Consider the following 27,987-nt stretch of genomic DNA (forward strand, 5'->3'; position numbering starts at 1 on the left):
CTCAATACCAGCTTGGCGAGGCGCCCCTTAACCTATCGTGGCGCTGGGACATTTGTAACACAATGTATCATTACTTCTCATTTCGCGAACCACAATGTTGTGCATCGTTACTGGGAGTCATTTCTGGGTGTAGGAGAAACGCCGGTGGGCTGTTGAGGCATTGCCTTTTGGATTCCAAGTTCTCGAACATGCTCTTCACGAGGCATAGGCGAAGTTTGAGCCTCGCGCAGCAAGCCAAAAGTCTCGCACCACCTGATTGGTACCCCTCGCTCCACGAAGACTGTCAGAGATGGTCAGTGATACATTCCCACACTCTCAACGAAGAAAGTCAAACCCACTTCATGATTTTCTTAAGAAAAACCGCTTTTTCATCGCCAGCTAGCTGCTGGCTTGGGAATGATGGGTCCGACAAAGCTTGCTCGAGCCAATTACGAGCTTTGGCTTGATTGCTGACCATCTTTTTCAGAGGCTCACTTAATCTGTCGAGTTCGCTCCTTGAGGCAGTTCCGCCGATGTTACGAACGATGGACTGGGCCAGCAATGGGCCTAACTGAGCTATCGCGTGATCTATCGTCGCATCTGCGGGCTTCAGAGCCATGAACGTGGCCTAGTGCTGGTCAGTACAATTGAGTGTCGTATGTCTCTGAGTTGGCGAACAAACCCAGAAATCCGCAGCTGCAGCTTTGGGTAGTGGCTCGCGCCCATCTAGGATCCGCAAGGCGTAGATGAAGAAAAACTCCGTAAGAGGAAGGCAATCCGGTCGGAAAAGCGACGCAGGCTCCCGCGAGATCAAGCGGTTCGTAAATTCAATGCCGTTCTGCGCCAACTCTACATCATTATCTGGCTCTGTTACGTCAAAATCGTGAGCGTGGTCCTGGAATCGAAACTAATGCGATCTTACCTGGTTGTTGCTGTAGTAAAGTAATGACCCATCGGAGAAGTTTCGTCCTTACTTCATCCACATCACCGCTCTTCATATTTCTTAGTGAACTAAGAAAAGAACAAGCAGTGTTCACAAAGTAGCCAATTCGAGGTGTTTGAGGTGTCTGTTCAGTGAGGTAGTCGCATACCAGCCCTGGAGGGAAAACGAATGGGCCAGCGTCCGACTCGGAAAACCCCGATCGGAAAATGGTGCAAATGCTCTCGGAAATTTCGTCGCTCTGTGGGAACGCTGTCTGAAGCTGTACTATCATTGACATGATCCCAGACTGCAAATGGCCGAGTCTGGAGGAGCTGTCGGTCGCCGGGATATCCTTCTCACTGTCCAGGTCGAAAGGCACGTCGCCCGGAGCCTGTAGACCTTTACCAATGCCTATGAGGCATCTCAGAGCTTTCAAGGCCATGTGCAGGGGAAGTTCCGACGGATCGCCTAGCGTCGGGCAGCGATGAATGTCTGTTCCGCTGCCTGATGCGTCGCTCTGGAGTCTGGGCAAGGACAATAGATGCATTGACAAGCGAGCATCTTTCTGGACGAACGAGAGTAAGAAGTTAATATGGTCGAACTTGGTGCTCTCATCTGGGACGGCTTGGATGACAGCGGCTATGGCTCCCATGATTCGCTCAACAGCCAGACAGTCCAGCTGACTTTGTGCGGCAATACCCTCATATTGACTGAGGAATGCGCTTGCCTCCGATGCCAGGATGGAGCGTGACGAGGAACAAAGCTGTAAAATGGATTTGGCGGCCGGCCCAGCTAGTAAGGGATCTGCAAGGACAGAGAAGAGCAGATTCAGTGCAGCTGGAAGGCTTTGGGTCTCGCGCTCAAAGTAATCGGAGTATCTTTCAATCAGGGATATACAGGTCTGGCGAGTGCGACCTGGCATAGACGAACCCGATGTCTGAAGAAGGTCGAATAGTGGTGAGGAGAAAACAGCTCTGAGGCTTTCGTCGCACCTGGCATCTCCAGTTACGCAATCGGCGAGGGATCCAAGACAGAACGTTGCAGCTTCAAGATCAGACGAAGAGTTTGGTGACAACGACTGAAGAGTCAGATTGGCGAAAGTTGAGATTAAGGGAGGTCCAGTCACGGTAAAGGTCGATTGAAGAAGGTCAGCAACATCCTTCCTTGCATCGCCAAAACCGGCGCGGTCAACCGAATCCCAATCAGCAAGAACACTGGCAGGTGGGTATGCAATTCGTTGCCACACAGTCGATATAGCTTCCAGAACGTGGGATGTAGCCGTAGAGACCCATTCCTTTGAGCCCTCTTCCTCCGAGTAAATGCAGTCTGTTAATGTCTCAACATAGGTGGACCAGAACTCGAGGGCCGGGACGAAAATCTTGTCCTCGCTGACAGGATATCCCTGGGCAGAGAGGAGCCCACGAAGATGTGCGACAAAACGCGATGAGCGGGCATCCACACCGTGAATGAGATCCTCAACCTTGGAATCGCCAAGAGCGATCATGAGCTGCCCGAATTGAGCGGAATCAAAGTCGAAGTCCCCTTGGACAAGACGCTGGTATCGCTCATGAGACCACTGGGTCTCGAAAAGAGAAAAGAGGGATTCGTAATGTTCATCTGTCAAGAAGCCCGAGTAGTTTGACAGAATTTCGGAGAGCAACTCCACGGCCCCCTCGTACAATTCGTTATCGCACAAAGCTGTGATCGTAGGCTGAACCAGGGCCCGAAGAGCGTGGACAAGCTCGTCGTTGTGCGCTGAAACCCTCTGAGAGAACCAAACCCACGACTGGACGATGTGTGGTGAGCAACTTGTCCCTAAAGATGAGGCATTCACGCGATTGGATAAACGAGGTGACTGCCTACCTGTAGACAAGTTATGGTGCCTTTCTGTAAGCTGTGGCTCATTGGATCTGAAGATCTTCGGCGTACAAATCCGTGAGACATGAGAGCCATAGCATCTGGAACATTGCGCGTGAGATTTTCATATAAACCCATGCTTCCGCGCCGTTAGTGAACAGACCAGGATCAGAAAGGCTGCAATGCTCACTGTTTTGCTGAGTTCATTTCCACTTTCGTTGCTTCGTCTATTAGTGCTCCTGAGAACCATAGTGCGGCCTGGACGTTTCGAGGCTGGAGTGTTTGCAGGACGCTCGATAAATCGATGGTTTCATCGACTCGGTCTTGGGGCAATGCTACACCTTCGGACAGAGAGAGACAGAGGTGACGGATGCAAAGCCCCCACTGGGTGGGAAAGCATAAGAAAAAGGTTACCAAAGCTGCGGATAGCTTCCTAACGACCATGGCTCCGGAGCCGTCGTCCAGAGACCTGACAAACCAGCCTATGAGATTTTGTAGCAATTCTGATGCATCTTCCTTTGACAGTGAGGAGCTGATCTCGATATTAGTGGCGGTGCTGGCCAAATTGAGAGGTGGTATACAACCTTTCAGTGTTAAGCTTGACAATCAGGGTGAGGGCACCGAAGAACTTGACCTTGTCGTCTGCATAGCCCAAGAGATCACGGGCGATCCACCAGCCGGAAGGGGATCTTTGCATGCGATGAAGCGTCTCTTGGATGCGCGCAATGGTCTCAGGAGGAGACGGTTCATAGAGAGCCAGTACTAACTGCGAGGCGACTGTCAGCATAGTCACTACCTTGCCGAGGGTGGGTACGAGACTTACGGCTTCTGCCTCTTGTATGGTAGATGGCAGCTGAGGTTCCATGTTTGCGAGGAAGGATGAAGCACTTAAATGTTTGTCGATTTTGTTCTCATGTTGACACTCAACTATCTCCTCAATGATGAAGATGTGCTTCGACGTGAAGAGGCAGGCGCAGGATGGATGGCGGCGTCAGAGCTTGGAACTATGGTTGAGCGTCACAATTTGAAGTTGAGGCTCTGGGTAAACATAAAATGCAGGCCGAGTGCCCAAAGTGAAGCGTAAGAAAGCTCGGAGAAGATGAGGGTGGGTCGGGTCGCCTGGAGGACCAAATGACACGAGCGACAAAGTAACCTGGTGAAGAACGGACAACGTCTTTTTCTATTGGAAGGGAAGATGGAAGAGAAAGACAGTGATACGAGGTGTCACGGATAGAAGAAGATTTAGTGTTTTAATTTCTACGGATAACCTGGCATTACCTGCGAACAAGTCACAATAATGACGCCTAAGTATCCAAAATAATCCCCTTCCATAGGTTGGCAAGAATGGCAGCTCATAGTCCGTTTATGCGATTAAGGCGACTAAAAGTCTTGGGAAGTAGGCAACTGGTAGATAACTCTGTGCAAGACATATGTATTCGCCTAAGGCATTCGACAGTAACCGACTTACTTACCTAATTAAGGTATATATGCACTTAACATGGTGCCTTGGTACCTGTCCATGCCACCCACGTGCCATCTCACCACGCCACATGCTCCAGCTGCCTATTACACAGGCCCCCGCTGTCTTAAGGTATCACACAGAAGGGCGGGCAGTAACGGAATCTGCCCCTCCCTCAGGTCTGAACATGAGCTGGTGCGGGGCACTACTCACTTTTGTGGAAGGAGAGCTGGTGTGCATTTGTATGTATCTGTCGTCCAGGCCCACACTATCAGGTAGCTAGGCAGGACTACCTACTGTACCCAGGCCTGACCTGAGCTGCAGCATTTTCCAAACGTGGAGTCGTCACAGTCAGCTCCTTCCATTACCTGCGTACGTGCCTACCTCACTTGTCCCGACGCTGCCCGTGGAGTTAGTTGTCCCCGCGCAGGTCAAGCCACATCGGGTATCCCATTTACCTTTGCCTTAACCTCCGCTTCCCAGTGAAATTGACCACACGCGCCCACCGTCCTGGTCGTACCTCCAGCATTCCCTCCTCATGCTCAGGACCAGTCTTCGCCCTGCCCTTTGTCTTGTCTGCCGAACCAGCTATCGATTCCCTACAAGCAGCGTCAGCGTCTGGCCCCCGCCCGCTGCATCATCCGCCGGCTTTCATATATCTTCTCCTGGCCTTGGCCATCGAGCATTACACCAAATCCCAGCCCTAGATATGGAGCGAATTGACACAACCAGCCGCCTCTCAAGGCTCAGAGAGCTGATGAAGGAGCGCAAGGTCGACGTTTACGGTATGGACAAATCACTGCAAGCCAGTTTTCTGCCGGTTGCGTTGTTGTAGCGTCGTCACTGATTCCCTGTTCTTCTATGTGTAGTCATCCCCTCTGAAGACTCCCATGCCTCCGAATATATCGCTGGCTGCGATGCTCGCCGGGAATTCATCTCTGGTTTCAGTGGCTCTGCCGGCTGCGCTGTCGTAACCTTGGACAAGGCTGCGCTGGCTACCGACGGAAGATACTTCAACCAAGCTTCGAAGCAGCTTGATCAAAACTGGTTGCTCCTGAAACAAGGTCTCCAAGATGTTCCTACATGGCAAGAATGGTCTGCTGAACAGTCTACTGGTGGCAAGGTTGTCGGTGTTGACGCCAAACTCATCACAGGCTCCGTAGCCAAGAAACTCGCTGAAAAGGTCAAGAGATCTGGCGGTAGTGATCTGCTGCCTTTGGATGACAACTTGGTGGATCTTGTGTGGGCTGCTAATCGCCCGGCTCGCCCCAAGAACCCCGTCAAAGTGCTGCCCGGGAGGTTCAATGGCAAGGACGTCAAGAGCAAGCTCAAGGACTTACGCCAAGAGCTGGAAAAGAAGAACTCACCTGCCTTTGTTGTGTCAATGCTCGACGAGGTTGCCTGGCTCTTCAATCTCCGCGGCGACGACATTCCCTACAACCCCGTCTTCTTCTCATATGCAATCATTACTCCCGATTCAGCAACCCTTTATGTTGACGATACTAAGCTTGGAAAAGAGACTCAGGATTATCTTGCGGAGAATGACGTCGCTGTCAAGCCTTACGAAGCCATCTTCGATGCAATTGACGCTTTACGATCCGAGGTTAAATCGACCGAGTCAGCAACTGGAACTACATCTCAGAGGTTCATGATCTCCAACAAGGCATCTTGGGCATTGAAGCGCTCCCTGGGCGGAGACGGTCAAGTTGACGAGGTAAGAAGTCCTATCGGGGACTCTAAGGCTGTCAAGAATAAGAACGAGATGGCTGGTATGAGGGCTTGTCACATTCGTGATGGCGCTGCTTTGATCGAGTACTTTGCTTGGCTGGAAGACCAGCTTGTGGCCAAGAAAGTGAAGTTGGACGAAGTTGAGGCAGGTGACAAACTCGAACAACTGCGTGCAAAGCAGAAAGATTACGTTGGCTTGTCATTTGACACCATTTCATCGACTGGTGCGAAGTAAGTTTGGACTTCTCTTGCCTCTAGTGAACATATTCTACCTGGGCTATGGCGGCACCATGAGACACCAATCATCCCAACTCTTGCTGATATCTCTCCAGCGCCGCTGTGATTCACTATAAGCCGGAGCGAGGGGCATGCAGCACCATTGACCCCAATGCCATTTACCTGTGCGACTCTGGTGCGCAGTACCTCGACGGAACTACCGACACAACAAGGACTTTGCACTTCGGACAACCTACGGAAGCGGAGAAGCTCGCCTATACCTTGGTGCTTAAGGGGAACATTGCGCTGGATACTGCGATATTTCCCAAGGGCACAACTGGCTTTGCGCTTGACTGCTTGGCTCGCCAGCACCTATGGGTACGTATTAAATCGCAGCCTTGACCAGCAGAGATGGGTAACTAACACTGCTTGCGCCTCAGAGAGAGGGCCTCGACTACCGTCATGGAACTGGTCATGGTGTTGGGTCGTACCTCAACGTACATGAGGGCCCTATCGGTATCGGCACCAGAGTCCAGTTTGCCGAAGTCGCTCTTGCACCAGGCAACGTAGTGTCTATCGAGCCAGGATTCTACGAGGACGGGTCATATGGCATTCGGATCGAGAATGTCGCAATGGTAACCGAAGTCAAGACAAAGCATTCTTTTGGCGACAAGCCCTACTTGGGCTTCGAGCACGTCACTATGGTCCCATACTGCCAAAATTTGATTGACCCCAGTCTCTTGACAGTGGAAGAGAAAGCGTGGCTAAACAAGCACAATGCGGAAATCTTCCAGAAAACGAAGGATTATTTCCAGAATGACCCCTTGACCCTAGCGTGGCTGACACGGGAGACGCAACCTTTCTGAGGTTATCAGACCTAAAAGCGGACAAAGGCGGCGAGAGTAAAGGTAGCTGCGAAAGATAGCCGGAAAACAGCATTGTGGAAAGGCTTTGTCAGAATGGCCTTGTTTAGATGTTTCTTCAAGCCGAGAAGCTGGGGCAAGTCCAAGCCATATCGATGCGCAAGCTATGGAACGATTGTTAGCACCGAATTCAAATAACTATAACCCGACGAGTGAGTTCCCTGGGGAGCGGCAGCAAGTACGTAAATGGTGAACATGGCTAGGCCGGTAAGGAGAGCCAGAGTGTGAGATAGAAAGCCGACGAGAAGTCCAACTCCAAATCCTATACCAATATTAACAAGACATACCCGTTCGGGATATATAATTCTCATACCATAGATGCTACCGCGCGAAAGCTGTCTCATCGATTCTGGATTCAAGCTCCCAAATGAACGGCGATCTTGCGCGCGATTGGGCGATGCCGCGGTTGAGGTGAGATGAGAGCCAAAGTTCCCAGGCGTTTGTCGGTAGACAAGTGAGTAGGTGACGCAAAAGCCAGCGCCGACCGGCCAAGCCAGGCGCCGACCGGCGAATCTTGCTGAAAGGAGGCCGCTCATGGGAACGTTTCAGCTCAGATGGAAAGCGAAGTCAACCAACGTTGCTGCATGTGGTGGAGGAAGGTGGGAGAGACTAATTGAGAATAAGTTTGTAAACGAAGAGTCGTACCTTGGCACGCTCATTATGCACCTTTCTTACGTGCCCTTACGATCATTGATTTACCCTCCATTAGGTAAGGCACTACTAGTCTCATACTTTTGTTGCTCTTCTTTACATAAGCACCTAAGGCACGGTACATTCCATGACCTTGCGAATGAGGTACAGTTGAATACAGGCATTTTGGTCGGGCGACTTCCAACATGACAACCTCAGATACGCCCCTGACGTGCGTTATAAACGTGGCAGTCTGGAGCGTAGATTGCGGAAACGAGTTGAGGAACCAGGTATACCTGGCAAGCTTGGTGACCCATACCGCCGATGCGCCATTAGCTACGTAACCTAGGCACCTTAGGAACCGTGAGTTGGAACCTAACTAAGCTTGGTATCGAGGTACTTGGAGACATGCCAAGCAACTTGATCACGCTGTTGCATGTGTTTCCACTGATGATTATGTCTGGTTGCTAATTCGAAGGACCTCGTTACTCGAGGGCGTCAAGGATTGGTGCCTCAGTGCCTTGGTGTTTTCCTGTCCTCTGACGTAACCTTCCTTCAAGTCACACCGCATGGCCATCCCAAAAGGTGTTGACATTCAAGTAACAAAGAAGCATCGCCAACGCCACGAACTCCCCACCCCCTATAAAATCTCAAGAAGAAACCGCCATCCCAGAAAGGGTATCCGCACAACCATGATATAACAGAAACAGAAGCCAGAGAAATTATACACCTCGTAGGGAGGATACACCTCGTAGGGAGGATACACCTCGTAGGGAGGATCCCGCGTGTTCGCAAATATAGCGAGCAACGCGCAGAGGGCGACCCCAGGTATTCACCAAGGCGGCTCGGTGATCGTCAGAAGCCCCATAGATCAATAGTCCTCGTTAACCTTGGTAACTTCAGCCGAGGCCACCCCATACGCCGCGAATGCGCCTTGCAAGCTGGATATCCTTTTGCATGATGGTCACCCTCTTAGCATGGATTGCACAGAGATTTGTATCTTCGAAAAGGTGAACCAAGAAAGCCTCGGCAGCTTCTTGCAGTGCTTGTATTGCTTGTGACTGCCATCGCATAGCTTCGCCTCGAGGCCTTACCGACTCGGCAATTTCGCGAACCTAGAGAGAACGGTTAGCCTGTCGTGTCCTAGAGTATTGACTGGGTCTGAACGTACTAGACGTGAGAAGGGAAGACGTCGCAGCAGAAGGTCGGTGCCATTTTGGTATCTCCGAATCTCCCTAAGAGCAACCGTCCCTGGTCTGTAGCGTCGCTTGCCTCGATTGGGGATCGGATCGCCAGCTGCTCCTCGTCAGCACCCGTCCTACACGACCGGGGAAGCATAATCTTTACGTTGGACATCGCTCTGTCGCGATTTGCGACGCACAACGTCCGACTGTCTCTTCTTCGGAGGCATGGCGATAGGTAGCGTTTTCCGAAATCTGTTTTGCAGAGGTCTGCTCGGGGGATCCTTATTTTGACTAAAGGGGCGAAGTGGGTGTCCAGAGGAGGGCCGGACAAGTGCGATAGCCAAGACAAGGTTGCGAGAGTGAGGGCAGCGTAGGAAAGTCTCAATTGGGATTGCGACAGTAGGGACAGAATAATGAAGGTCAACTGAGCTTCATCTATTATGTTTGACGGATTAGAAGCCGGGACGAGATTGTAGCTCGGAGGTGATAATGGTGGTGTTGAAGGAATAATGAAAGTAATTGAGCTACTCTCCCATTCCGATAGGACCTGAACCGTAGTGCGCTACCAGCCCCGCGATTTTCAAGGGAAATCGATCGGGACGCGTTTCGCGTGTTTCTTAACGCGTGTCCTGGCTACGCCAGACCACTTTACGCGTACTGCACCACTTGCTGTGCAGGGCTGTCTGCGTGAGTCGGCACTGTGAGGCTGATGCGGTCCCTTTCCATAGCTGTGGGTTTACTGATGGCACGTGAAGCGCTAGGTAATGTGAGGTGGATATACAAGTACGCGAATAAGGTACCTTGTGGGAAGGAACGGCACCAGTTTACAAGGGGCTGATCACTGTTGCTAAGTACTGGTTGCCAAGCTGTCCCCACTCCCCACTTCACCTCCAGCAATAAATTGACCGGCATCAACCGTTCGTCAGCGCTCAAGGTGCCGACCGTGCCTACCTAGGTAATTCCTACCCGCTAGGTACCTACCTACGTTACTCAGAGGCCACCTCTCCAGACTTGTAACTTGACTACATGCAGTCGTGCTCCCACCCTCTCTAACCTCAGTCACTTCCCAAGCCGGCGACGTATCTGACGATTTATTGCCGATTCAACTTCGTCCCTCCGTGTAGTCACGGCCAGTCGCTTGGTCTCTTCTATCGACAAGCATCGCAAACGTAGTGTTATCCGTCCTCCCCGACGCTTTTGCAACCCCTCAACCTAGCTACACTCTCAGACGACCAAGATACTTAGACGGCACTTCACGCCCTTCGATTTCCGCAAAGCTCCGGCACGGCAGGCAATGAGGGCAACTTCTTTGCCGACGAATCTTCGCCTCTGAAGCACTCTCATCCCAGTTCGTTACGCAGCATGGACCAGATGATGGGTGACGGGGGCCGATTCCCCCTTGAGACGTGGTTCTGGGAAATGCCCATTTGCACCAGATGGTGGACGACTGCTACCGTTCTGACTAGCGCTCTCGTACAATGTCAAATGGTCACTCCCTTTCAGTTGTTTTACAGCTTTCGCGCTGTCTTCGCCAAATCCCAGGTTCGCCTAATTCTTCCATTCTTCATTTATTGATATGTTGGCGATGATTGCAACCCCACCACAGTCTAGTTCTCTCCCCCGAAGACATTCGAACTATTGCTGATCACTCTGAATGTCCTCATAGTACTGGCGTCTTCTTACTACGTTCCTCTACTTCGGCCCATTCTCGCTCGATCTGCTATTCCATGTCTACTTCCTTCAGCGCTACGCGCGGTTACTCGAAGAGTCCTCTGGCCGCTCCCCAGCACACTTTTCCTGGTTGCTCGTTTATTCCATGGCGAGTCTTCTTCTCTTGTCGCCAATGGTCTCGATGCCGTTCTTGGGCCACCCACTCTCTTCAACTCTCGTTTATATTTGGTCGCGGCGTAACCCGGATACGAGATTGAGCTTTCTTGGACTGCTGGTCTTCACAGCCCCCTACCTACCGTGGGTTCTGATGGCCTTCAGTCTTATCCTCCATGGCTCTATTCCCAAGGATGAAATTATGGGCGTGGTGATCGGTCACATCTGGTACTTCTTTACTGATGTATACCCGCCTTTGCACAATGGGTCGCGTCCATTCGACCCTCCAAGCTGGTGGAGGAGGCTGTTTGAGAGACGTCAGGTGGAGGAAACAGCTGATGGCATCAACAATGAGATTGCCATTGCCGGAGGGCCAGAGCTTGCTGCTGACGTTCGATGATGGGACATGTTGGGCAAATCTATTGGGGACGAAAAAGAAGATGGGAAAAGCTGGTGGGATTAGCAACATTTGCATTGTTCTTGGCGTTGGGGTATCAATATCGCCATTAAGCGGCATATGTCTTTGTACCCATGCATGATTTTCATCAACGAAGCACCTCAGGCTTGAATTCGCCATAAGCATAGATACCTTAGAGCTGACTTCCACGCCCGACAGTTGTCCCAGGCGAAAGCACAGGTCAACGTAAGAATGTCATGTATTGTTATCCATGTTCTCTTTGCAACGTGTGTTTCCCATTCTAATGTGTCGTGATTCAAGATGCTTTGACTAGCATTGCTTTTTCCTCAAGTACCTTGAGATAGCCAATTCACATTTCGGGCGATGGTTCTGGCTCTGACTCTGGCCGTCTTGACTTCCACGCGCGGTCGCAAAGGAAGGCCGGGCTGCCGCGCGCCGATGGTGGGTTCCAGCCGGAATGACCTACCTTATGGCAGCCCCGCCCACGTGCAACCTGACTTATCTATGTACAAGTAGAGGTAAGGCCGGACGGACAACGACACGCTTCATTTCCAGCACCTCTTCTGATGACCCCACCTGCTGAACCAATTGCGTCATTTCAAATACAAAAAGTGAAACCGACCTCATTACCTACTGCCTCCAAAGCGCAATCGAAATAACACCAACTCAATACTGCTGACCACAGAACCTTTTGATATTCTACTTTGCGGAATACTCTTGATACAAAGTACTCACAGTGCCATCTATACAGGCATACAAAACCTCTGAGTCTCATTTACGCACAGCTCTCAGGCTTGCGATACTTTACCCACTCACCAACATGAGGGCTTATTGGTATGACGGCCTTGATGTAAGTTGAGAAGAAGCCTTTCTTTAAAATGTCTAAAATGACCAAAGCTCGAGTCCTCGGTAGTAATCAATCACTGACTATCAACGACACCATAGGGTGACCAGCGCCTGGCACATGACTCTGGCAAGGAGGTTACCGTCGAAGATCTGAAGAAGCTTGGTGTCTTTTACCACCAAATCCCTAATCTGGATGGTGTCAACCAGCTGGCTTCGGACCGCGGCTATAGGAACCGAGACGAGATTGTTGTGTCGCCAGAGAAGATGGGCGAGATCTATGAGGAAAAGGTCAAATCTTTCTTCCACGAGCACTTGCACGAGGATGAGGAAATTCGTTATGTTCGTGACGGTCAAGGTTTCTTTGACGTCAGAAGCGCCGATGACGCTTGGGTTCGTATCCGTGTTGAGAAGGTAACATCGCCATGTTCGTCGGCAAATGGCGCTGCAACCAGCTGACCATTGGCAGGACGACTTAATTATCCTGCCTCCTGGCATCTACCACCGCTTCACAACCGACGAGTCTAACGTAAGCAGTGCATGTATTCAGAGGTTATGTAGTTTGCTAACAGTCCAAAGTACATCAAGGCAATGAGGCTCTTCAAGGATGAGCCCAAGTGGACCCCTTTGAACAGGACGAAGGACCTTGATGTGAACCCGCACAGGAAAGAATATGTTGAGCAATACCTTCAGAACGGCGTGTCAGCATGAACAACCAGCTAAGGACACGGTACATGGGGGAGAGTCTGTGGGCATGAGCGAAGCAGGTGGATAAGATATCTAGTGGGAGTATGGAGATGATTCGTGCCACTTGCGGGATCCTTTGCACTCTAATCATGTCTCCGAGTACAGCAAGTCTCGTTACGAAGGCACCTCTTTGACCAATGTACGACTTGGCAGACAGGCGCTAGACTGGGTAATGCCTATGCTGACATCTCCATCTACTGCACAGCGCAAATATGACGAGATCTGACGAGATTTGTCCCTATTGTCTAATTCCTCCATCAAATGAAGACCGGCTTGCCAACCCCAAGATGCCAACTGTGAACGGCCGCTCACCCGTAAGAACAATCACTGCTCTGCTGGAACCAGTAGACAGCGGAGAATGGGAGTGGCTCATCCAGCACTACCTTCCTACCTACCTTGGCGGTCATGAGAAGGCGACGCGAGAATCATCCGACATTCATCCCGTGGCTGAGGATCGTGAAACTTGGCATCAGAAGCCAATTTTAGATGCATAGAGACATACCGTTATACGGTTACCCAGCCGCTCATGCATGTACCGGGATTAAGAAGGGGATATGGGGAAGTGGGGTACGGATATACCAGTTCTCATCTACCGAAATCACCGGGTTCATCCAGCAATCAGCACTGGTCACCTTGCGGCCTTCAACAACCACACCCTCATCGGTCTCGGTATCACTGGAGCAGGCAAAAGTACCTCGCCCGGGTAGGCCTTTCCCAAGGCCACCAATTCTTACCTCGACCTTCACCTCGTCTCACAGGTGGATGCACTGAGCAAGCTGAAATCTCGCATTCGATTTACGTTTCTTCTCCGTACCTCGTCTTGCTCTATATTGATTTAATGGCTCGGATATCTTCACTTCCTAAAGCCACCGGCATTTTACCGTTCCCTTTTCTTCCATCTTACCATCAATATTGCATCTAATAGCTCTCTTCCGTAACGAACGAGCTGCAACGATTGCCCCTCTGAAGACTGCTTCCATACCGACTGCCAAGAGGCCGCGAGCTTATCAGCAGAGCTACGTAGAGCTCGTAATACCACCCAGCGACTGTGAAACGAGCGCGATGGACGTGTGTAGCGAGAACAGCGCGACTCCCGCGGATGGACCGTCAAGAGTGAAGCTTCAACTCCCAGCTAGCTGTGATCCACCACAACTTGACGGCGAGAGGAAGCAGTTGGTCTGGGTTGTAAGTGATGGGACACCCTAATGTTACTTTCTGACATTGACTGAGCACTTCCTGTGCAGGTATTTGGTGGAACCGGCCACATGGGTAGATCTCTTGTCAAGTCCGCCTTGTCCAAAGGAGATCTCGTCACTTCCGTGGGCCGTGTGTTCGAGACGACACCGGAGGAAATGGTAGCACAGCAGGACAATGAAAATTGCTTGGGGATGCTGTGTGACGTTCGAGCGAGAGACTCGGTAGCGCGGGTCATTGAACGGACCTTGGAGCGGTTCCAGCGATTTGACGTCGTAGCCAACTGTTCTGGCTATGGCGTAATTGGAGCATGTGAGGACCAGGATGAGCACGAAATCCGCAATCAGTTCGAGACGAACTTCATGGGCACTTTGAACATTATCCAAGCCAGCCTACCTTACTTTCGCCAACAGAACGGCGGCCGCTACCTGATTTTCAGCTCGACGTCAGGAGCTCTGGGTGTTCCAGGCCTCGGCCCCTATTGTGCTACCAAATACGCCGTCGAGGGACTCATAGAAGCTATGCTTTACGAGACAGACTCATTCAACGTCAAGGCAACACTCGTAGAGCCGGGGTTCGTCAGAAGGGACGAGCCAGATACCCTTGCAACACCGTTACCAACCTGGGGTCATTTCCTCATCAAACCTGCGAGCGATGCCTACGCACAGGCAACATCACCAGCGTTGCATGCCAAAAGAATGGTTCAGTGGCTCGGTGACCGGCAGCCGACAAGCGCCGTCAAGTGTGCGGAGCTCGTCTGGCAACTAGCTCATTGCTCGTATCCCCCGCTGCGGCTCCTTCTGGGGAGCTATGCAATAGAGAGTATTCGTGATAGGCTGCGGTCCGTCACCGAAGAATTGGAGGATTGGAAACATCTAAATTTCCCCGCTCCGCCTGATGAAGGGGAGGGAAAGGAGGCGCAAGCAGATCAAGATGAAAGCATGGCCGACTCTGGGCAGGATGCGCCTGGCCAGGTAACTGCGTAGGAGTTGTGTACTGAGTCTGAGTGAATTTTGAGTTCTTTGTTTTTCTGTGTCAACGGCAAAGATGCGAGTGGTGGGTGCTGTCTCTCGTAGACTCCAATGCGCAAAGAGTCCTCGGTGCTTCAAGCTTTGCCAGACATCGGGGACATTCTTCTACAAGAGAGCAGGGGAAACCCTTTGAAGTGATGGAAAGCGAATACAAATCACAGAAGAGAAGACTGCAAGACCAGACAGACGAGGCATCTGTTGAATGAAGCTGACGTTGGCAAAGTACCCGTCCGTACTTGCAGGTCCTTGAAGTTGTCCCCATGATACACGCGAGTCTCTTTCGCCTGCTTTGAAGAACCAGCGTTGGGGGTACTCTTGTCTCTGCCTACACGTCATCTTCGATTCTGCAGGGCGGCTGACGACGGGAGAGGGCCTTGGAAGTACGTATTGTTGCCAACACCTGGGAGCCTCGCCATTGGATGCCTCTGGGTGCCATCTTCTCACCCGTCTTATTCAGCAAGCAGTTGTGCTTTTAGACATGCCGCAGCGATGAAACGGGGCAATGAAGCTCGCATATGTGACCGAAAACCCATGAGACGCTTGCCTTCATTCAAGATCATGAGTGAGCCTGGTGATGAGGTCACCGGGAACTGTACTGTGTTGTTGAGGCTCAGCCTACAACTTTGCCTTCTCAATTCTTTCCTGCTCCGCCCATGCCTTATTGATGCGAACATTTTGCCAAAACCGCCAGGCCCCAAGGGCTGCCGCTGCTGGTGGACACGCCAGAAGCAGCCAACTCCACCATACTGGGCTGGAGGCCTGAACGTGACGGATAGCCTCGCCGATGTCTCTCTTCAAGTCTTCCTTGGAGCCATCATTCCATAGTACGACGCCCTTGCCCTCACCTCTGGCTTCACATCTCCGTGCCTTGAGCCTCACATCCGTCTGGCTGAGCACGCGGTTCTCGGCGTCTTCGCGGCTGAGATGAGGATCGCGGGCCATGAGACGCTGCATCTGTACCTCGGGGTCCTTGACAGCAACGACAAAAACGGTGCCGCAGAGGCGGTCGAGGCTGCTTTCGAATAACAGGGGAACGTCGAGGAGAACAGCCCAGTGACCGGTGACATAGGCACGGAGAATGGCCTTGTACATCTCAGAGCGAACGGCGGGGTGAACAATGCCGTTAAGTACGGCACGGTCCTTTTTGAGCTCTTCCGTGTCGCCAAAGACGCGCTTGCCGAGGGCGGGCCGGTTGAGTGGTCGACCTTTGCCGTCGGGCCCGGCCTCGGGCATGGTCTCTGAGACCGGGACGAGGAGGTCCGGGGTTGTGGGGAGGAAATGCTTCACGATGGCGGCATATCCCTTTGATCCGGGTTCGACGACTTTCCTCGCGAGGACATCGGCGTCGATGAGGGGAATGGAGTAAGGGGGCTTGGAGAGGATGGAGGAAACGGTTGACTTGCCCGTCGCAATGGAGCCCGTAAGACCGATGAAGAGCATTGTGAGAGAATCCCCGTTTCAGGGCGTGATTTCGGATTGGCCTCTTCTTCCGAAATTTAAATGCGAGCCCCGGTGACAAATGCGATGGGTTCGATATCGGCGCCACGGTATTGAATTGGAAATGCGGGAGCTGGGACGGGAAGAGGGATGAAGTTCAGGTCGTTAATGGCGATAGTGGGGGTGGACTGATGATGGATCCGAGGTTATTTCGAGTCGAGGAAGAAGGAAAGCACAGGGCAGGCACATGAGCTTGGGGTACGACTACCCATGCGTCAGCCAATTGACATTCACTTTGCAGTTTCGGTGCCAAGCATAACTGAAAGAGAGCGCGATTGAAGGAACTTGGTACCTTGGCAACGTAATGAACTTTTGGCAACTTTGGTTGTCAAGTTATCTTGGCTTGCGCAGAAATCATACAATTCTTTCTTGACGGGACGAGAAAAACGCTGGCCTTCGTTCAGGTCGGTACACTGGCCCCTGGGGTTGAGGTGACCTTGGGAGCTATCTCACGTACCTAGGCATATACGGATAGGTAGGCACCATCCCGAAAGACAGCGCCAGGGGCCAACCTTGCGGTCTTGCCTTATGTAATTCTGAAGAACAAGAAAAAAAGCAAAGGAAAAAAAACCCAGACAAAAAAAACTGGACAGGGTGAGGCAGCGTGACACTTTCCCTTACTGTGTGCCCTGTGGTCGAATTGGAATGGTGCACCCCTGGGTCTGCCAGGTGTCTAGTGGTCCCTTGCATTCATCCCTTCTTACCAAAGATACTTTCATGGCTCCTTGACTGGGCTGTCGCGGGCGGTATTTGGAGAGCTTACGTGCCCCGAGATTCTCCACCTGGCCTGTAGAAAGCACTAAGGCCATCCAATCTGAGGTGAAATTCCGTGACCCTTGATGGGTAGGCGCACGCGTGTTCCCCTGCGTTCCCGTCCCGTCCGTTCTAATTAATGCCCAAGAGCCTTTGACCCCCTTAACCTCCGTTTTCTTTCTTAACCCCAGATCTTCAACAACGCTTCCCCTAGAGCCAGATCACCGCGTCCGCAAACAACGAAGCGTGAAGGACCGCAGCTACGACTCGATCAACCTATTACTACCTTCTACCTCGTCGCAGTTGCGAGGCCGGTCATACACGACTCTCCCCGTTACCGAATCTCGGCGCATTCGCAAGCTCCACGGCTGCATCCTGCGCCAAACCTATTGAAGCCAGCTTGCTTCTACTGCCAATTTGATATACCGTCCAGACAGTTGTACACCGAGCGCCATCATGACGGACAAGAAGAACGAGGATTACGAGCTCCGCTCCTCCGAGTCATTTGGAGAGAAGGATGGCTTTCTGGCTCGGCCTCCCCCAAGGCCGCGTCCTACTCTTGGATCGCCAATCAGCAAGATTGACAACAGTCCCGGCGCTGCCATTCTCGCCTACTGCTTCTCTTCCATCAGCATGACCGTCGTCAACAAATACGTCGTTTCAGGCCAGTTCTGGAACCTCAACTTTCTTTACCTTGCTGTCCAGGTGCGTTCTATCCAAAGGCAAATCCCCAGTCGCGACTACCTCTAACTCAGCCCTCTTATCCAGTCCATCGTGTGCATCCTTACCATTATCGTGTGCAAGAACCTCGGAATGATTACGAACCTGGCGCCATTCGACACTGACAAGGCAAAGAAATGTTGGTCTCGTCTCACGTGATGCAGGCATCGGCCAAAGCTTACTATCTGCAGGGTTCCCTATCGCACTCCTCCTGGTTGGCATGATTTACACGGGCACCAAGGCCTTGCAATTTCTCTCTGTGCCGGTATACACCATCTTCAAGAATCTGACCATCATCGTCATCGCGTACGGCGAGGTTTTGTGGTTCGGCGGCAGTGTCAGCCCTCTTGCCCTTCTCTCGTTTGGCCTGATGGTCCTCAGCTCCGTTGTTGCCGCCTGGGCTGATGTCCAGCATGCTCTTGGAGGTGGGTCGCAGTCTGCCGAAGCCTCTGCCGCCGTTTCGACCTTGAACGCTGGGTACGCGTGGATGGGCATGAACGTTTGCTGCACTGCGGCCTATGTGCTGGGCATGCGCAAAGTTATCAAGAAGATGAACTTCAAGGACTGGGACAGTGGGTTACCCTGAACGTCCAGGCGTTCCTAATTGGCAGAATTTACTGACGAGTGTGTTATAAAGCCATGTTCTACAACAACCTTTTGACGATTCCCGTCCTCATCGTTTGCACATTCCTTGCCGAGGACTGGTCTTCGGCAAACATCGAGAAGAACTTCCCCGTCGAGTCGCGCAACAGCCTGTTTGTCGGCATGATCTATTCGGGACTCTGCGCCATCTTCATCTCCTACTGCTCTGCATGGTGCATTCGTGTCACCTCGTCAACGACATACTCTGTGGTTGGCGCACTCAACAAGCTTCCCATTGCCATCAGTGGTCTGGTCTTTTTCGACGCCCCTGTCACATTTGGCAGTGTGTCGGCTATTGTTGTTGGCTTCATCAGCGGTATTGTCTACGCGTGGGCAAGAATCCGTCAGACGGAGGCTTCCAAGATGTCATTGCCGACGACACAACCTATGAGCGCGAGCTCGCAAAGCAATAGGGATGCGAACAAGTAGTGGCTGCCAGTATGGCAAGGTTGCCGGAATAGAGGCAAGTTTTGGGCGTAGCTTATCCGCGTGAGAACCTTGTGTTGGTGGCACGCTGATGACGGCCGTCATCTATCCCATTTTGGACAGCCGTGCAGGAGTGATGGCCGAGGGCACAATAGCATGTGAACTCGGCCAGGTTCGGCTTCGCTCTGCTCTTGAGATCAGCATAGACAAGAAAACCTGTGCCGCGATGCATGCTTCAGCCTTTGAGGTGTGGGCGGAAGAGCGGAACAAGGAGAAGCACGAGATGACAAGATACGAAAAGGCGTGTTAGAATACTGCAGCATTTCGTTTGCTGACGAAATGAATGTGGAACGATAGTACAGTACTATGGACGATGTAGCAATGTTGTAATGCCATGACACTGATTCCGCGAGGGCCCTGACAACATTCCCGTTGTGAATTGGTCGGCAGGGGGGCGACATATCTGCGATCCATCTTAACGATTTGATTCAACAAGATGTGGCGGTGAGTTTGGTTGAGATGCTGAACATACCGAGGCGCCCCAATCGGTTGAAGAAAATTGCAACGCTGACATCGCCCCACGTACCCACGTCAAAGCTTAGGGAGTGCAGCTTGCTTCGTGGGGTTTGAAGTAGTAAACGGTCCTCAAGAGAGAAACGCGAGCCATCAGCATGTGTTTGTCAGATGGCTTGACTACCTAGGTATCTTCCGCACCTGAGCTGCTAGGCTACTCTAAAGTAACTCGTCACGCAACTTCCCCATCTTAGGTGAGGGAGGAAACAACGGTGGTTCTTGTTGAAAAGCTTGGAACTGATGCACGTTGGGCTCCCCTGTAGAACTGTATGAAGTAGAACATACCTGAGGTAGTTACCAGCCATCAGGACCCATGACATCACACTCCACAGTGTGTACGTTAGGGTGGGCAGCTGAGGCATGTGGCAGAGAGCATCCTGACACTCCTCCAAGCTTCCTCTAGCGTAGCCTCGGAAAGCCACTCAAGGCAAACTTAGAGTAGTATAGATTTATTAAACTAATAATTTAAAGGTTTCTTTTTTTTAATTAATAATATACAAAGTATACGTGTTACACCTCATTTTATGAGTTAAATATTTATAATTAAAAATAATTAAAAAAAAAATACTTATAAATAAATAATATTTTCTTTGCTATTTTAAGAAATCCTTCTTAATTTTTAGAGAAAAAAAAAAGGATTGACGATGAACTAAAATTCCTCTCGTTTCACTCTTCTCTCTTTATGAAGTTTAAGGTTTCTTCTGGAGGAGGGGAGATAAGAAAATCCGTTCGCATCGTTTAGTTAGTGGGGGTTCCAGGGGATGCCTTTACCGTCCCCTCCCCCTTGCGATCTAAGAATGGCCCATCGCCAACAGGTCCACGTGCCATTTCAGCCGTCACACGAAACTGCTGTTCGATTTTTCTTCTTAGGACGATCCGCAATCATAGCTGTGTTGGCATAACCAGCTGTCTCTTGCCTGCTTTAGCTCCCGTCCCGCCATCCGAAGTTGGCACGCCGCCACATGATCCCAACATCCATCACCAAAGTCAAAAACCCTCATTCGACAACTCCCCAACTAATTGCTTATTTTCCCTCGGCGCAAACTCGATCTCTCCGAGCCTCCACCTCTCGGTGTTTCGCTTCTCCTCTAACTCATCTCCAAGGAGATATGGACTAAGCGTATCTTCATCGCCTTTTCCTATTGCAAGTTAGCCTTGCACTTTGTCGTCGTTTTCGGATCTATTCGATAAGTGGCAGCGGCAGTTCTAGCCAACATGTTGCCCTTCATTCATAAGCGTACGTAATATGCACCCTCGACTAACGACTTGTTCATTCTGCCTATGCCGGCTTCTTCCACTACTGGAGCCTCTCTTGCTAACGTTTGCTTGCCTCTGTAGCTTTCGAGCTTCTTGCTTCTCGCATCGGCGCATCTCCAGACGAACGTCGGTCCCTCCCATCAAGCTCGGCTACATAGCGAAGCTCTACGAAACCCCGTCCCTAATAGAGCACCAACACTGACACCACGACTTCCCAGTCAAGCTCGTCTTTTCGTTCCTCATATCATATCCGTTAGCCGGCTTGCTCAAACGAGTTCCCGACTCCAGGCCTGACCTCAAAAACCTCTTCATAATAAGGTATGCTACCCAGCAGATACCCAAGCTGTTTTCTTTGTCTATTCCAACCGGTCTTGTGGCTGACGCTTCGACTCTTGGACTAGCACCTCTACTTTCTATCTGGTCGGGCTTTTCGATTTGTGGGATGGAGTACGCACCCTTGCTATCGCCTCTGCCGGCATCTACAGCATTGCGAAGTATATGCGTACCAGCCCATTAATGCCATGGGTCGGCTTCACATTTCTCATGGGCCACATGTCCATAAGTCACATCGCTCGTCAGGTGGCCAATAGCCCGTCTTCCGTCGATATCACTGGCGCCCAGATGGTGCTTTTGATGAAGCTTAGCGGTTTCTGCTGGAACGTCGCGGACGGTCAGCTCCCGGACGACCAGGTATCCGAGTACCAGAAAGAGAGAAGACTGATCGAGCTACCCAGTATGATGGACTATGCTGGATACGTACTCTTCTTTCCTTCGCTCTTCGCCGGACCTGCTTTTGACTACACCGACTATCGCAAATGGATAGACACTACAATGTTTGACCTTCCGGCCCAAGTCGACCCCTCAAAGAAGCCTCCTGTCAGGAAGAAGAGGAAGATCCCTCGCAGTGGGACACCTGCTACTTTGAAAGCGGCCAGTGGTCTGGGGTGGATTGCACTTTTCATGATTCTCTCCGGTTACTACCCAATCACCTACTTAACGAGTCCTTCGTATATGGACCATGGGTTCTTCCACAGGGTATGGATTCTTCACATGGTCGGATTTACCGCTCGTTTGAAATACTATGGAGTTTGGTGCCTGACCGAGGGCGCTTGTATTTTGGCCGGCCTGGGCTATAACGGCGTTGATCCTGTCACCGGTAAAGTATCATGGAACAGGTTACAAAACATCAACCCCTGGGGCGTCGAGACAGCCCAGAACACGCGCGCCTACCTTGGCAACTGGAACATCAACACCAATAATTGGTTGAGGAACTACGTATACCTTCGGGTTACGCCTATTGGGAAAAAGCCAGGATTCCGTGCCAGCCTTCTCACATTCAGTACTAGTGCCCTCTGGCACGGCTTTTATCCTGGCTATTACATGAGCTTCATCCTAGCCAGCTTCATTCAAACTGTAGCCAAGAGTAAGTACACCTACGAGAGAGCTACTGTAGGCTTAGAAGAGTGCATGATCGACTAACATTTATGATAGACTATCGCCGCTACTTTCGCGCTTTTTTCCTCGACGCGGCCAGTGGTGCGCCTACTTCCAACAAGGTCTACTACGACGTCCTCTCGCTTTTCGTTACTCAAATCGGCATGTCCTTCGTTGTCACTCCATTCCTTGTTCTAGAGTTCTCCGGCTCGGTCCAGGTCTGGGCTCGTGTTTACTTCTATACCATTGTCGGCACTGCGCTTTCCATGGCCTTCTTTGCCTCTCCGGCAAAACAAATCCTTCGCAAGCAACTCGAGGCACGTCAAGGCAAAGGCGGTGCCAAGCTGACCCGTACCTTGAGCCAAGACAGTCTTACAGGCCGGGAACCAGTCTTGGGCGTGTCGGCGGACCCTCAGCGAGAGATCGACGAGGCCATGGAGGAAATCAAAGCCGAAGTGGAAGCCAGACAAAGAAGCAAAGCTACTTGAAGATTGGGAAAGGGCGGCATCTTTGCAGACAATTGTTCCCGTCTTCATCCAAAGCGGCCTTTGTTCCTGCATATATGAAAACAGCGTTAATGGGCCTAGAGCCGTTGTCAAAGTCGCGAAATGGGCGAGGCGTTGGGTTGCAAGCTGCCCTACAAGGGCAGGTCATTAGACATTTCAGGCTATGCAGATCTAAAACTAAACCATTATAATATGATGTCTATATCCCACAATAGTAACGTGATGCCACTGTCTGGCTCAGTCGTCTCCAATCACCCAACACCAGTCCCAGCATGTTTGACTCCCGTGTAAAACCAAGGGGGGTATCGTCAAGCAATCCAAGTCGCCCAACGAGAGAAAATCAGAAGGAAATGCCATCATGTTGTCATCAAGGGTATGGCCCAGTCTGGCCAGGTGTACAATTACAGCGAACTGCATGGCTAGCAACCGTCGTCGTTGTGCGGAGCCATTAGACTAGATGATAGAATTGGCCAGATGGTCGGCCGCCGAGAAAACTTGGTATGTGCATGTCTATATGAGAAAAAGAATAAATGATGTCGTAGATTCGTGAAGGGATTAAGTCGTTACCCCAATCGTGCTGCCGATGCGCTGGATTTCAACGGCCGATGATGCTTTTGGTGAATACTCGTTTGTTGCTGGGGCCGAAAGCTGTGTACCGCGGCGTGTTCGGGCACCATATCCCTTTATTTGAGGTGGTGCATACAGTTAGAAAGGAGGCGGCATGGAGTAGGCAGCTACACCATTTGGCCCCACCCTTGCTTTACGCCGACGACAACGAGAGCCGCAATGGCGCCAACGACTAGAAGACCAATGACGGACATGTACCGATTAAGAGCACGCCACCAACGGGCGCTTTGGAAAAGAGTCTCGTCAACCGCTGCAACTCGCCGAGGAAGGTCTCGTTCTTCGTCCAACAGGCTTGATCGTGGGTCGCGCTCGGCCATCTCAGCTTGAGGGTCCGGGGGTAGCGGAAGGAAGGCAGCAATCATCCATGCTGGCTCAGATTAGCCTTGTGTCAATACAGTGCCGTTGAGTAGGAGTGTCTCACCGAATGGGAAGATGAATCCCAGAGCGAAGAAAGCAACCTGCACGTTTCGCTTCCCCAGCATGCTCGTCTCGGCTGACCACGTCATAGAAGGTGGTTCCCAGATGCTGTGACGACCAGCCCTCTGATCACGCCGCAAGTGGGGTGACCAGATGCTGGATGTCTTCTTCCTTAACCCGCTGCGCATTCGGTTGTCTGTGAACGGTGCTTGGCCGATTTCCATGGAGCCGACATCTGACAGTGGCCGAGGGTTGGCAAGGTTTACCTCCCTTGGCCGTCGCCTGGGGCTATAGATGTTCATGGCAAGCTGTTCAACGCTGGGGGAACGGCTTTGGAATGAGCTTGGTGGCCGGCTATCATTCGGATCTGACATAATTGAGTCTCCAGAGCTGGCAAGGAATCGACGTTCTCCGCTTCCGTAGTAGAATCTACAAGTAGGCGAGTATGTTAGCTTGAGGTCCAATTACCGGTATCATAATGCTTCCTGCAGGACATCGGGTCGACTTACTTGGCCCAAGCGGGAATGGACGCCGAGTTCAGACTGTTCGCACGGGAGCTACTGGAGGAGTGGAGGTTCCGGTCTGACGAGGAACTCGAGAAGAAGCCTGAAAGGCCGGTCCGCGAAGGCCGTTGATGTAGCTGGTTCAGCTCTGCCAGACCGTCGCCATGTTCGTCTCGATCGCTGACCATGCGAAGCGTATTCCCTCTGCTGTGTGTAGCTTGAGGGCGTTCCAGAGAGTCCGTGAAGGATCTTGAGTGAGAGAGTGAGCGCTCCTCATTTGCAGCTAGCGACGACGAAATGCTAAGCATCTGCCGGCTATGGCTGCTCAACGGTATGCTACCCCGTCTCCCAGGTACAGACCATGGGGACACGGAACGTGATGGAGGCTCGCTGTCCCCCTCACTCTCCGAAATCACGGTGGATAGTTGTGAGCTCCATTGGTGAGGATGAGTGGTCATATGGGATTCAGCAGGAACAGAAATGGGGGCGGGTTCCGTTGGCGCAGCTTGCGCGTCAGGCTGCCGACCTGGCTGGCTGGCCAGAACACGGGATCGATAGAACGCAGCAGGCGAGGCGAGGAAACTCTGGGCTGCTTCGAGAGTGAGCGAGCCGGAAATCGACTTCACCGACGCTGCACGACGCAAGGAATCCCTCGAACGCGACTTGTAGTATCCAAACCTCTCGTTGGTCCTCTTCTTCGCCTTGTAGGGTTTCAGCGGAGCCACCAAAAGGCTTTCCTGCGAGTACTCGGGCCTGATACGGGAACGGCGGCTAGAGGCGACGGAAGATGGTGCTGGGGACGATGCGCCGAGCACAACGTAATTCTGTTCGCTATCGGCCGTTTTTGGAGGACTTCTCTCGGCAGAAGATGGTTCTGGAGGCGAAGACCGGCCAAGGACTACGTAGTTGGAGTGGCTCGAGGATGGCGGTTGCAACGACTCCTCCCGCTCGGGCGAAGAAGGTAAGCTGGAACTGAATACCTTGTAGTTTGTTGTCTCGGAGGTCGTTGATGGCGCATGTAAAACGCTGTCGGTGTCGGTCGCTTGGGGAGAATTGGAGCCGTAGACTTTGTAGTTCGTCTTTTCTGAAGTCGTGGACGCAGTGACGGATGACTGAAAGGAGGTTTTGGGCTGCAAATCGTGGGGCTCGGAGGATTCAGACGAATCAGCAGCGATTGGCGCCTCTGGCAGCGGCGCGAGTCGAGAACCTGATGGGGATGACAGGTACGATGAGGCTGGATCGGATTCCGGGTAGAGTAGCGTCGACTTCTGCTTCTGCTTGAGATCGGGAGTGTTGGGAACCTTGCGTAGGCCACCAACCATTCGATAGTTCCAGGGAGACGACGAAGACCCGGCTGTGCTGGTAATAGAATCACCTGCTAATTGCGTGGTCGAGGATGCCGGGGTCAACGTGGAAGCGAAGCTTTGATCCGGGTAGGAAGTCACGGTTGAGCTGGGACGATTTTCACTGAAGGCGTCTGAAAGGCGCTCATGCGAGGCGGTAGTCGAAAGTGATAACCTTGGGGCGGTGCTAGAGGCGTGGTCTCCTTGGGTTCCGGCCCGCTGCCCCTGAGGCAATAGGGAAAAGGTCTTGCCATCGGCGTTGAGCGTAATGAGATTGCGACGGCGGGACAAGGGGCGCTTCGCTGAGGGTGTGACAGGCTCATTGTCGGCGCTGCGTTGGGTAGACCGGGATCGTGCATTAACGTGGGAAATATCGGTCTGATGTGGTGGAGTGGTAGGGACAGGGGTGGTGGGGGACGATTCGTCGCCGGGCAAAGAGTCGGATCGCAGTTTCGAGCCTGAAACACCGCTATCCTTGGCGCTCACCAATGGGAAGGTTGAGGAGGCTGGCGATAGCACTGAGGTTCGTGTGCTGGAAGAGTGAGACCGTCTGTGGGAGTAGCGATCGCTGGCGCGGCTGGCGGTGCGGTCGTCGGTCCATGAATAGCTGGTGTGATCGTAACCTGATGGGTTGGGAGATAGCAGTGCGGTCGTCGATGTGGGGGTGCGTGATGACGAAGCTGAGGCGGTTGAGTCTCGATTTTTGTGGCTTGGACGAGGCGGGCTGTAGGGGACGATGCGGATGGCTAGGGAATTAGACTGGGAATTGGAGCGCTCATGCAACGGCCTCCGTTGGGACCGGGAAGGGCTGCCCCGAGAGGGGCTCCCAGACCCGGACCCGGAGCCGGACATGCTCCGTGAGGTGGATGCGGGAGGGAGGAGAAACCGGTGGCTTTCGCAGACAAGCGTAAGGGTCGAGGCGGGTAGTCTTTGTCGGCGTGGGTTATCCGAGCCATGGAGTGCGAGTGGCACCCAAGCTTAACGGGATAGGGCGGTTGCGGGAGCAGGCGGGGGCCGAGCGCAATGGAATTCTCGGAGCGGCTGACTCGAGACCAGCACAGCTGGGGGTGACGAAGGTGACGGACACCGATCCGGTCTGTGCTCTAGCTATCTCGAATTAAAGGTAGGATGAGAAACAATCACAGTTGGCTTTGATTGTGCGAATTCCGGCTCTCGAGGTCATGCAGCGCCGTGGAGAAGGGTGTGTGGAAGTAGTTAGCTGTTGTAGTTGTAGCTCTAGCTCGGGGCAGTCAGAATTCGTGGTGGTATTTCGAAAATTCCGAAGGGGATTCCGTCGAAATAGATTTGGTCGAGTACAAGACGTCCAATGTGGTCGTTAAGCTTGAGAGGTTCCGTGTTGCTTCGACTCGAGTGGAGTGGTCCAGATGAAAATGCTCCAAATGCATGAGAAGGCCGCTTTTCTTCATTAAGATACCTAACAGGTGTGTGAATGTGTGTTGGTTGAGAGAGTGTCGTCGATGGATGGATGGCGCGTGGATTGAGTGGAATTCTTCGTTGGTGGTTTATGTTGTTGCGTGTGGAGTAGCCGCGGCGGCCAAAATTTGGTGAAATGAGTGAGTGATTGACTGGATTCGGAGATGTGTAAGATAATGTACTATAGGTATAAGAGAGTGTGACAATGAAGAAGAACAAGGGAAAAGGCAAAGAAAAGACGTCACGAGAGACGATAAATGAGAGTGTGAGATTAGTACAGGCGAAATGGCCTTGAGATGCAATTGAAAAGACGAGACAAGAAAAAGACGTCGGCAAGCACGACGAAAGATGGACCACAGGGCCGGAGGAGGAGAGAGACAGAGGGCGAAAAGGAAGGGGGAAAGGGAAAGAATTTCGGGAGCGCAGGAAGAGGAGTAGAAGACCAGAAAAGACACCACGACGGCGGACAGACGACATTAAGGTACCTTGGGGTGGGCACCTCCGAGCTCTGGCTGCCACCTCATGGAAGTGGACAAGAAGCTCTAGCCTCCCCTTCTCCCATCTGGTGGTCTACAAGCCTGCAAGTACAAGGTGATTGAGGTGCGTTTGCGTGTGTGTGTGTGTATGTGTGTGGGGGGGGGGGGGGGGGGGGGGGGGGCGGGGGGGAAAGCCCGGGGACAACACGAGAACACGCCCCCCAAAAAGAAGCGGGGGGGAGGAGAGAGGGGGGGGGGTTTTGGGGGGGAGGGAGACCCGGGGGGGGGGGGGGGGGGGGGGGGGGGGGGGGGGAAGGCTAGGCCAGGTAGGTACAGCCAGGTACACTACGGATACCAGGCCCGCAATGAACGACCGGGGTGAAGCAGCAAGTGCAGGGTATCTTGCAGGTGAAGGATACCCGTG

The 27,987-nt window shown here is 52.3% G+C and overlaps 11 protein-coding genes across 11 annotated transcripts; 6 read left to right on the forward strand and 5 right to left on the reverse strand.

The window, feature by feature from the left end:
* Positions 1–195: 195 nt before the first annotated feature.
* Positions 196–3,623, reverse strand: CTAM01_11939 (uncharacterized protein; the record flags this gene model as incomplete). The annotated part of the gene is made up of 8 exons (XM_060527948.1): positions 196–280; positions 339–607; positions 662–846; positions 902–971; positions 1,071–2,687; positions 3,173–3,290; positions 3,340–3,524; positions 3,582–3,623. The coding sequence occupies 8 exons, from the start codon at positions 3,621–3,623 to the stop codon at positions 196–198; spliced, it is 2,571 nt and encodes an 856-aa protein (XP_060377357.1).
* A 1,132-nt stretch (positions 3,624–4,755) lies between these two features.
* CTAM01_11940 (metallopeptidase family M24) lies at positions 4,756–7,027 on the forward strand (the record flags this gene model as incomplete). Its single annotated transcript, XM_060527949.1, has 4 exons — positions 4,756–5,002; positions 5,087–6,176; positions 6,278–6,539; positions 6,602–7,027. 4 exons carry the CDS (start codon positions 4,756–4,758, stop codon positions 7,025–7,027), a joined length of 2,025 nt encoding a protein of 674 aa, XP_060377358.1.
* Positions 7,028–7,038: 11 nt separating this feature from the next.
* Positions 7,039–7,620, reverse strand: CTAM01_11941 (FUN14 family protein; the record flags this gene model as incomplete). Its single annotated transcript, XM_060527950.1, has 3 exons — positions 7,039–7,188; positions 7,267–7,346; positions 7,398–7,620. 3 exons carry the CDS (start codon positions 7,618–7,620, stop codon positions 7,039–7,041), a joined length of 453 nt encoding a protein of 150 aa, XP_060377359.1.
* Positions 7,621–8,613: 993 nt separating this feature from the next.
* CTAM01_11942 (histone H3-like centromeric protein cse-4) lies at positions 8,614–9,125 on the reverse strand (the record flags this gene model as incomplete). Its single annotated transcript, XM_060527951.1, has 3 exons — positions 8,614–8,829; positions 8,886–9,010; positions 9,062–9,125. 3 exons carry the CDS (start codon positions 9,123–9,125, stop codon positions 8,614–8,616), a joined length of 405 nt encoding a protein of 134 aa, XP_060377360.1.
* A 1,135-nt stretch (positions 9,126–10,260) lies between these two features.
* On the forward strand, positions 10,261–11,122 carry CTAM01_11943 (Der1-like family protein; the record flags this gene model as incomplete). The annotated part of the gene is made up of 2 exons (XM_060527952.1): positions 10,261–10,440; positions 10,565–11,122. 2 exons carry the CDS (start codon positions 10,261–10,263, stop codon positions 11,120–11,122), a joined length of 738 nt encoding a protein of 245 aa, XP_060377361.1.
* An 838-nt stretch (positions 11,123–11,960) lies between these two features.
* CTAM01_11944 (ARD/ARD' family protein) lies at positions 11,961–12,694 on the forward strand (the record flags this gene model as incomplete). The annotated part of the gene is made up of 4 exons (XM_060527953.1): positions 11,961–11,990; positions 12,086–12,397; positions 12,453–12,512; positions 12,563–12,694. 4 exons carry the CDS (start codon positions 11,961–11,963, stop codon positions 12,692–12,694), a joined length of 534 nt encoding a protein of 177 aa, XP_060377362.1.
* Positions 12,695–13,792: 1,098 nt separating this feature from the next.
* Positions 13,793–14,910, forward strand: CTAM01_11945 (short-chain dehydrogenase; the record flags this gene model as incomplete). The annotated part of the gene is made up of 2 exons (XM_060527954.1): positions 13,793–13,915; positions 13,975–14,910. 2 exons carry the CDS (start codon positions 13,793–13,795, stop codon positions 14,908–14,910), a joined length of 1,059 nt encoding a protein of 352 aa, XP_060377363.1.
* A 660-nt stretch (positions 14,911–15,570) lies between these two features.
* Positions 15,571–16,395, reverse strand: CTAM01_11946 (dephospho-CoA kinase; the record flags this gene model as incomplete). The annotated part of the gene is made up of 1 exon (XM_060527955.1): positions 15,571–16,395. The coding sequence occupies one exon, from the start codon at positions 16,393–16,395 to the stop codon at positions 15,571–15,573; it is 825 nt and encodes a 274-aa protein (XP_060377364.1).
* A 1,266-nt stretch (positions 16,396–17,661) lies between these two features.
* On the forward strand, positions 17,662–18,996 carry CTAM01_11947 (UDP-galactose transporter; the record flags this gene model as incomplete). Its single annotated transcript, XM_060527956.1, has 4 exons — positions 17,662–17,910; positions 17,974–18,064; positions 18,117–18,497; positions 18,563–18,996. The coding sequence occupies 4 exons, from the start codon at positions 17,662–17,664 to the stop codon at positions 18,994–18,996; spliced, it is 1,155 nt and encodes a 384-aa protein (XP_060377365.1).
* Positions 18,997–20,781: 1,785 nt separating this feature from the next.
* Positions 20,782–22,745, forward strand: CTAM01_11948 (MBOAT family protein; the record flags this gene model as incomplete). Its single annotated transcript, XM_060527957.1, has 5 exons — positions 20,782–20,803; positions 20,905–20,949; positions 21,042–21,141; positions 21,225–22,246; positions 22,315–22,745. 5 exons carry the CDS (start codon positions 20,782–20,784, stop codon positions 22,743–22,745), a joined length of 1,620 nt encoding a protein of 539 aa, XP_060377366.1.
* A 752-nt stretch (positions 22,746–23,497) lies between these two features.
* Positions 23,498–26,505, reverse strand: CTAM01_11949 (uncharacterized protein; the record flags this gene model as incomplete). The annotated part of the gene is made up of 3 exons (XM_060527958.1): positions 23,498–23,757; positions 23,812–24,236; positions 24,317–26,505. The coding sequence occupies 3 exons, from the start codon at positions 26,503–26,505 to the stop codon at positions 23,498–23,500; spliced, it is 2,874 nt and encodes a 957-aa protein (XP_060377367.1).
* Between the last annotated feature and the right edge of the window lie 1,482 nt (positions 26,506–27,987).

This window comes from Colletotrichum tamarilloi, assembly GCF_030869305.1.
Source record: "Colletotrichum tamarilloi strain Tom-12 chromosome Unknown Scaffold_70.1, whole genome shotgun sequence".
Taxonomy (NCBI): domain Eukaryota; kingdom Fungi; phylum Ascomycota; class Sordariomycetes; order Glomerellales; family Glomerellaceae; genus Colletotrichum; species Colletotrichum tamarilloi.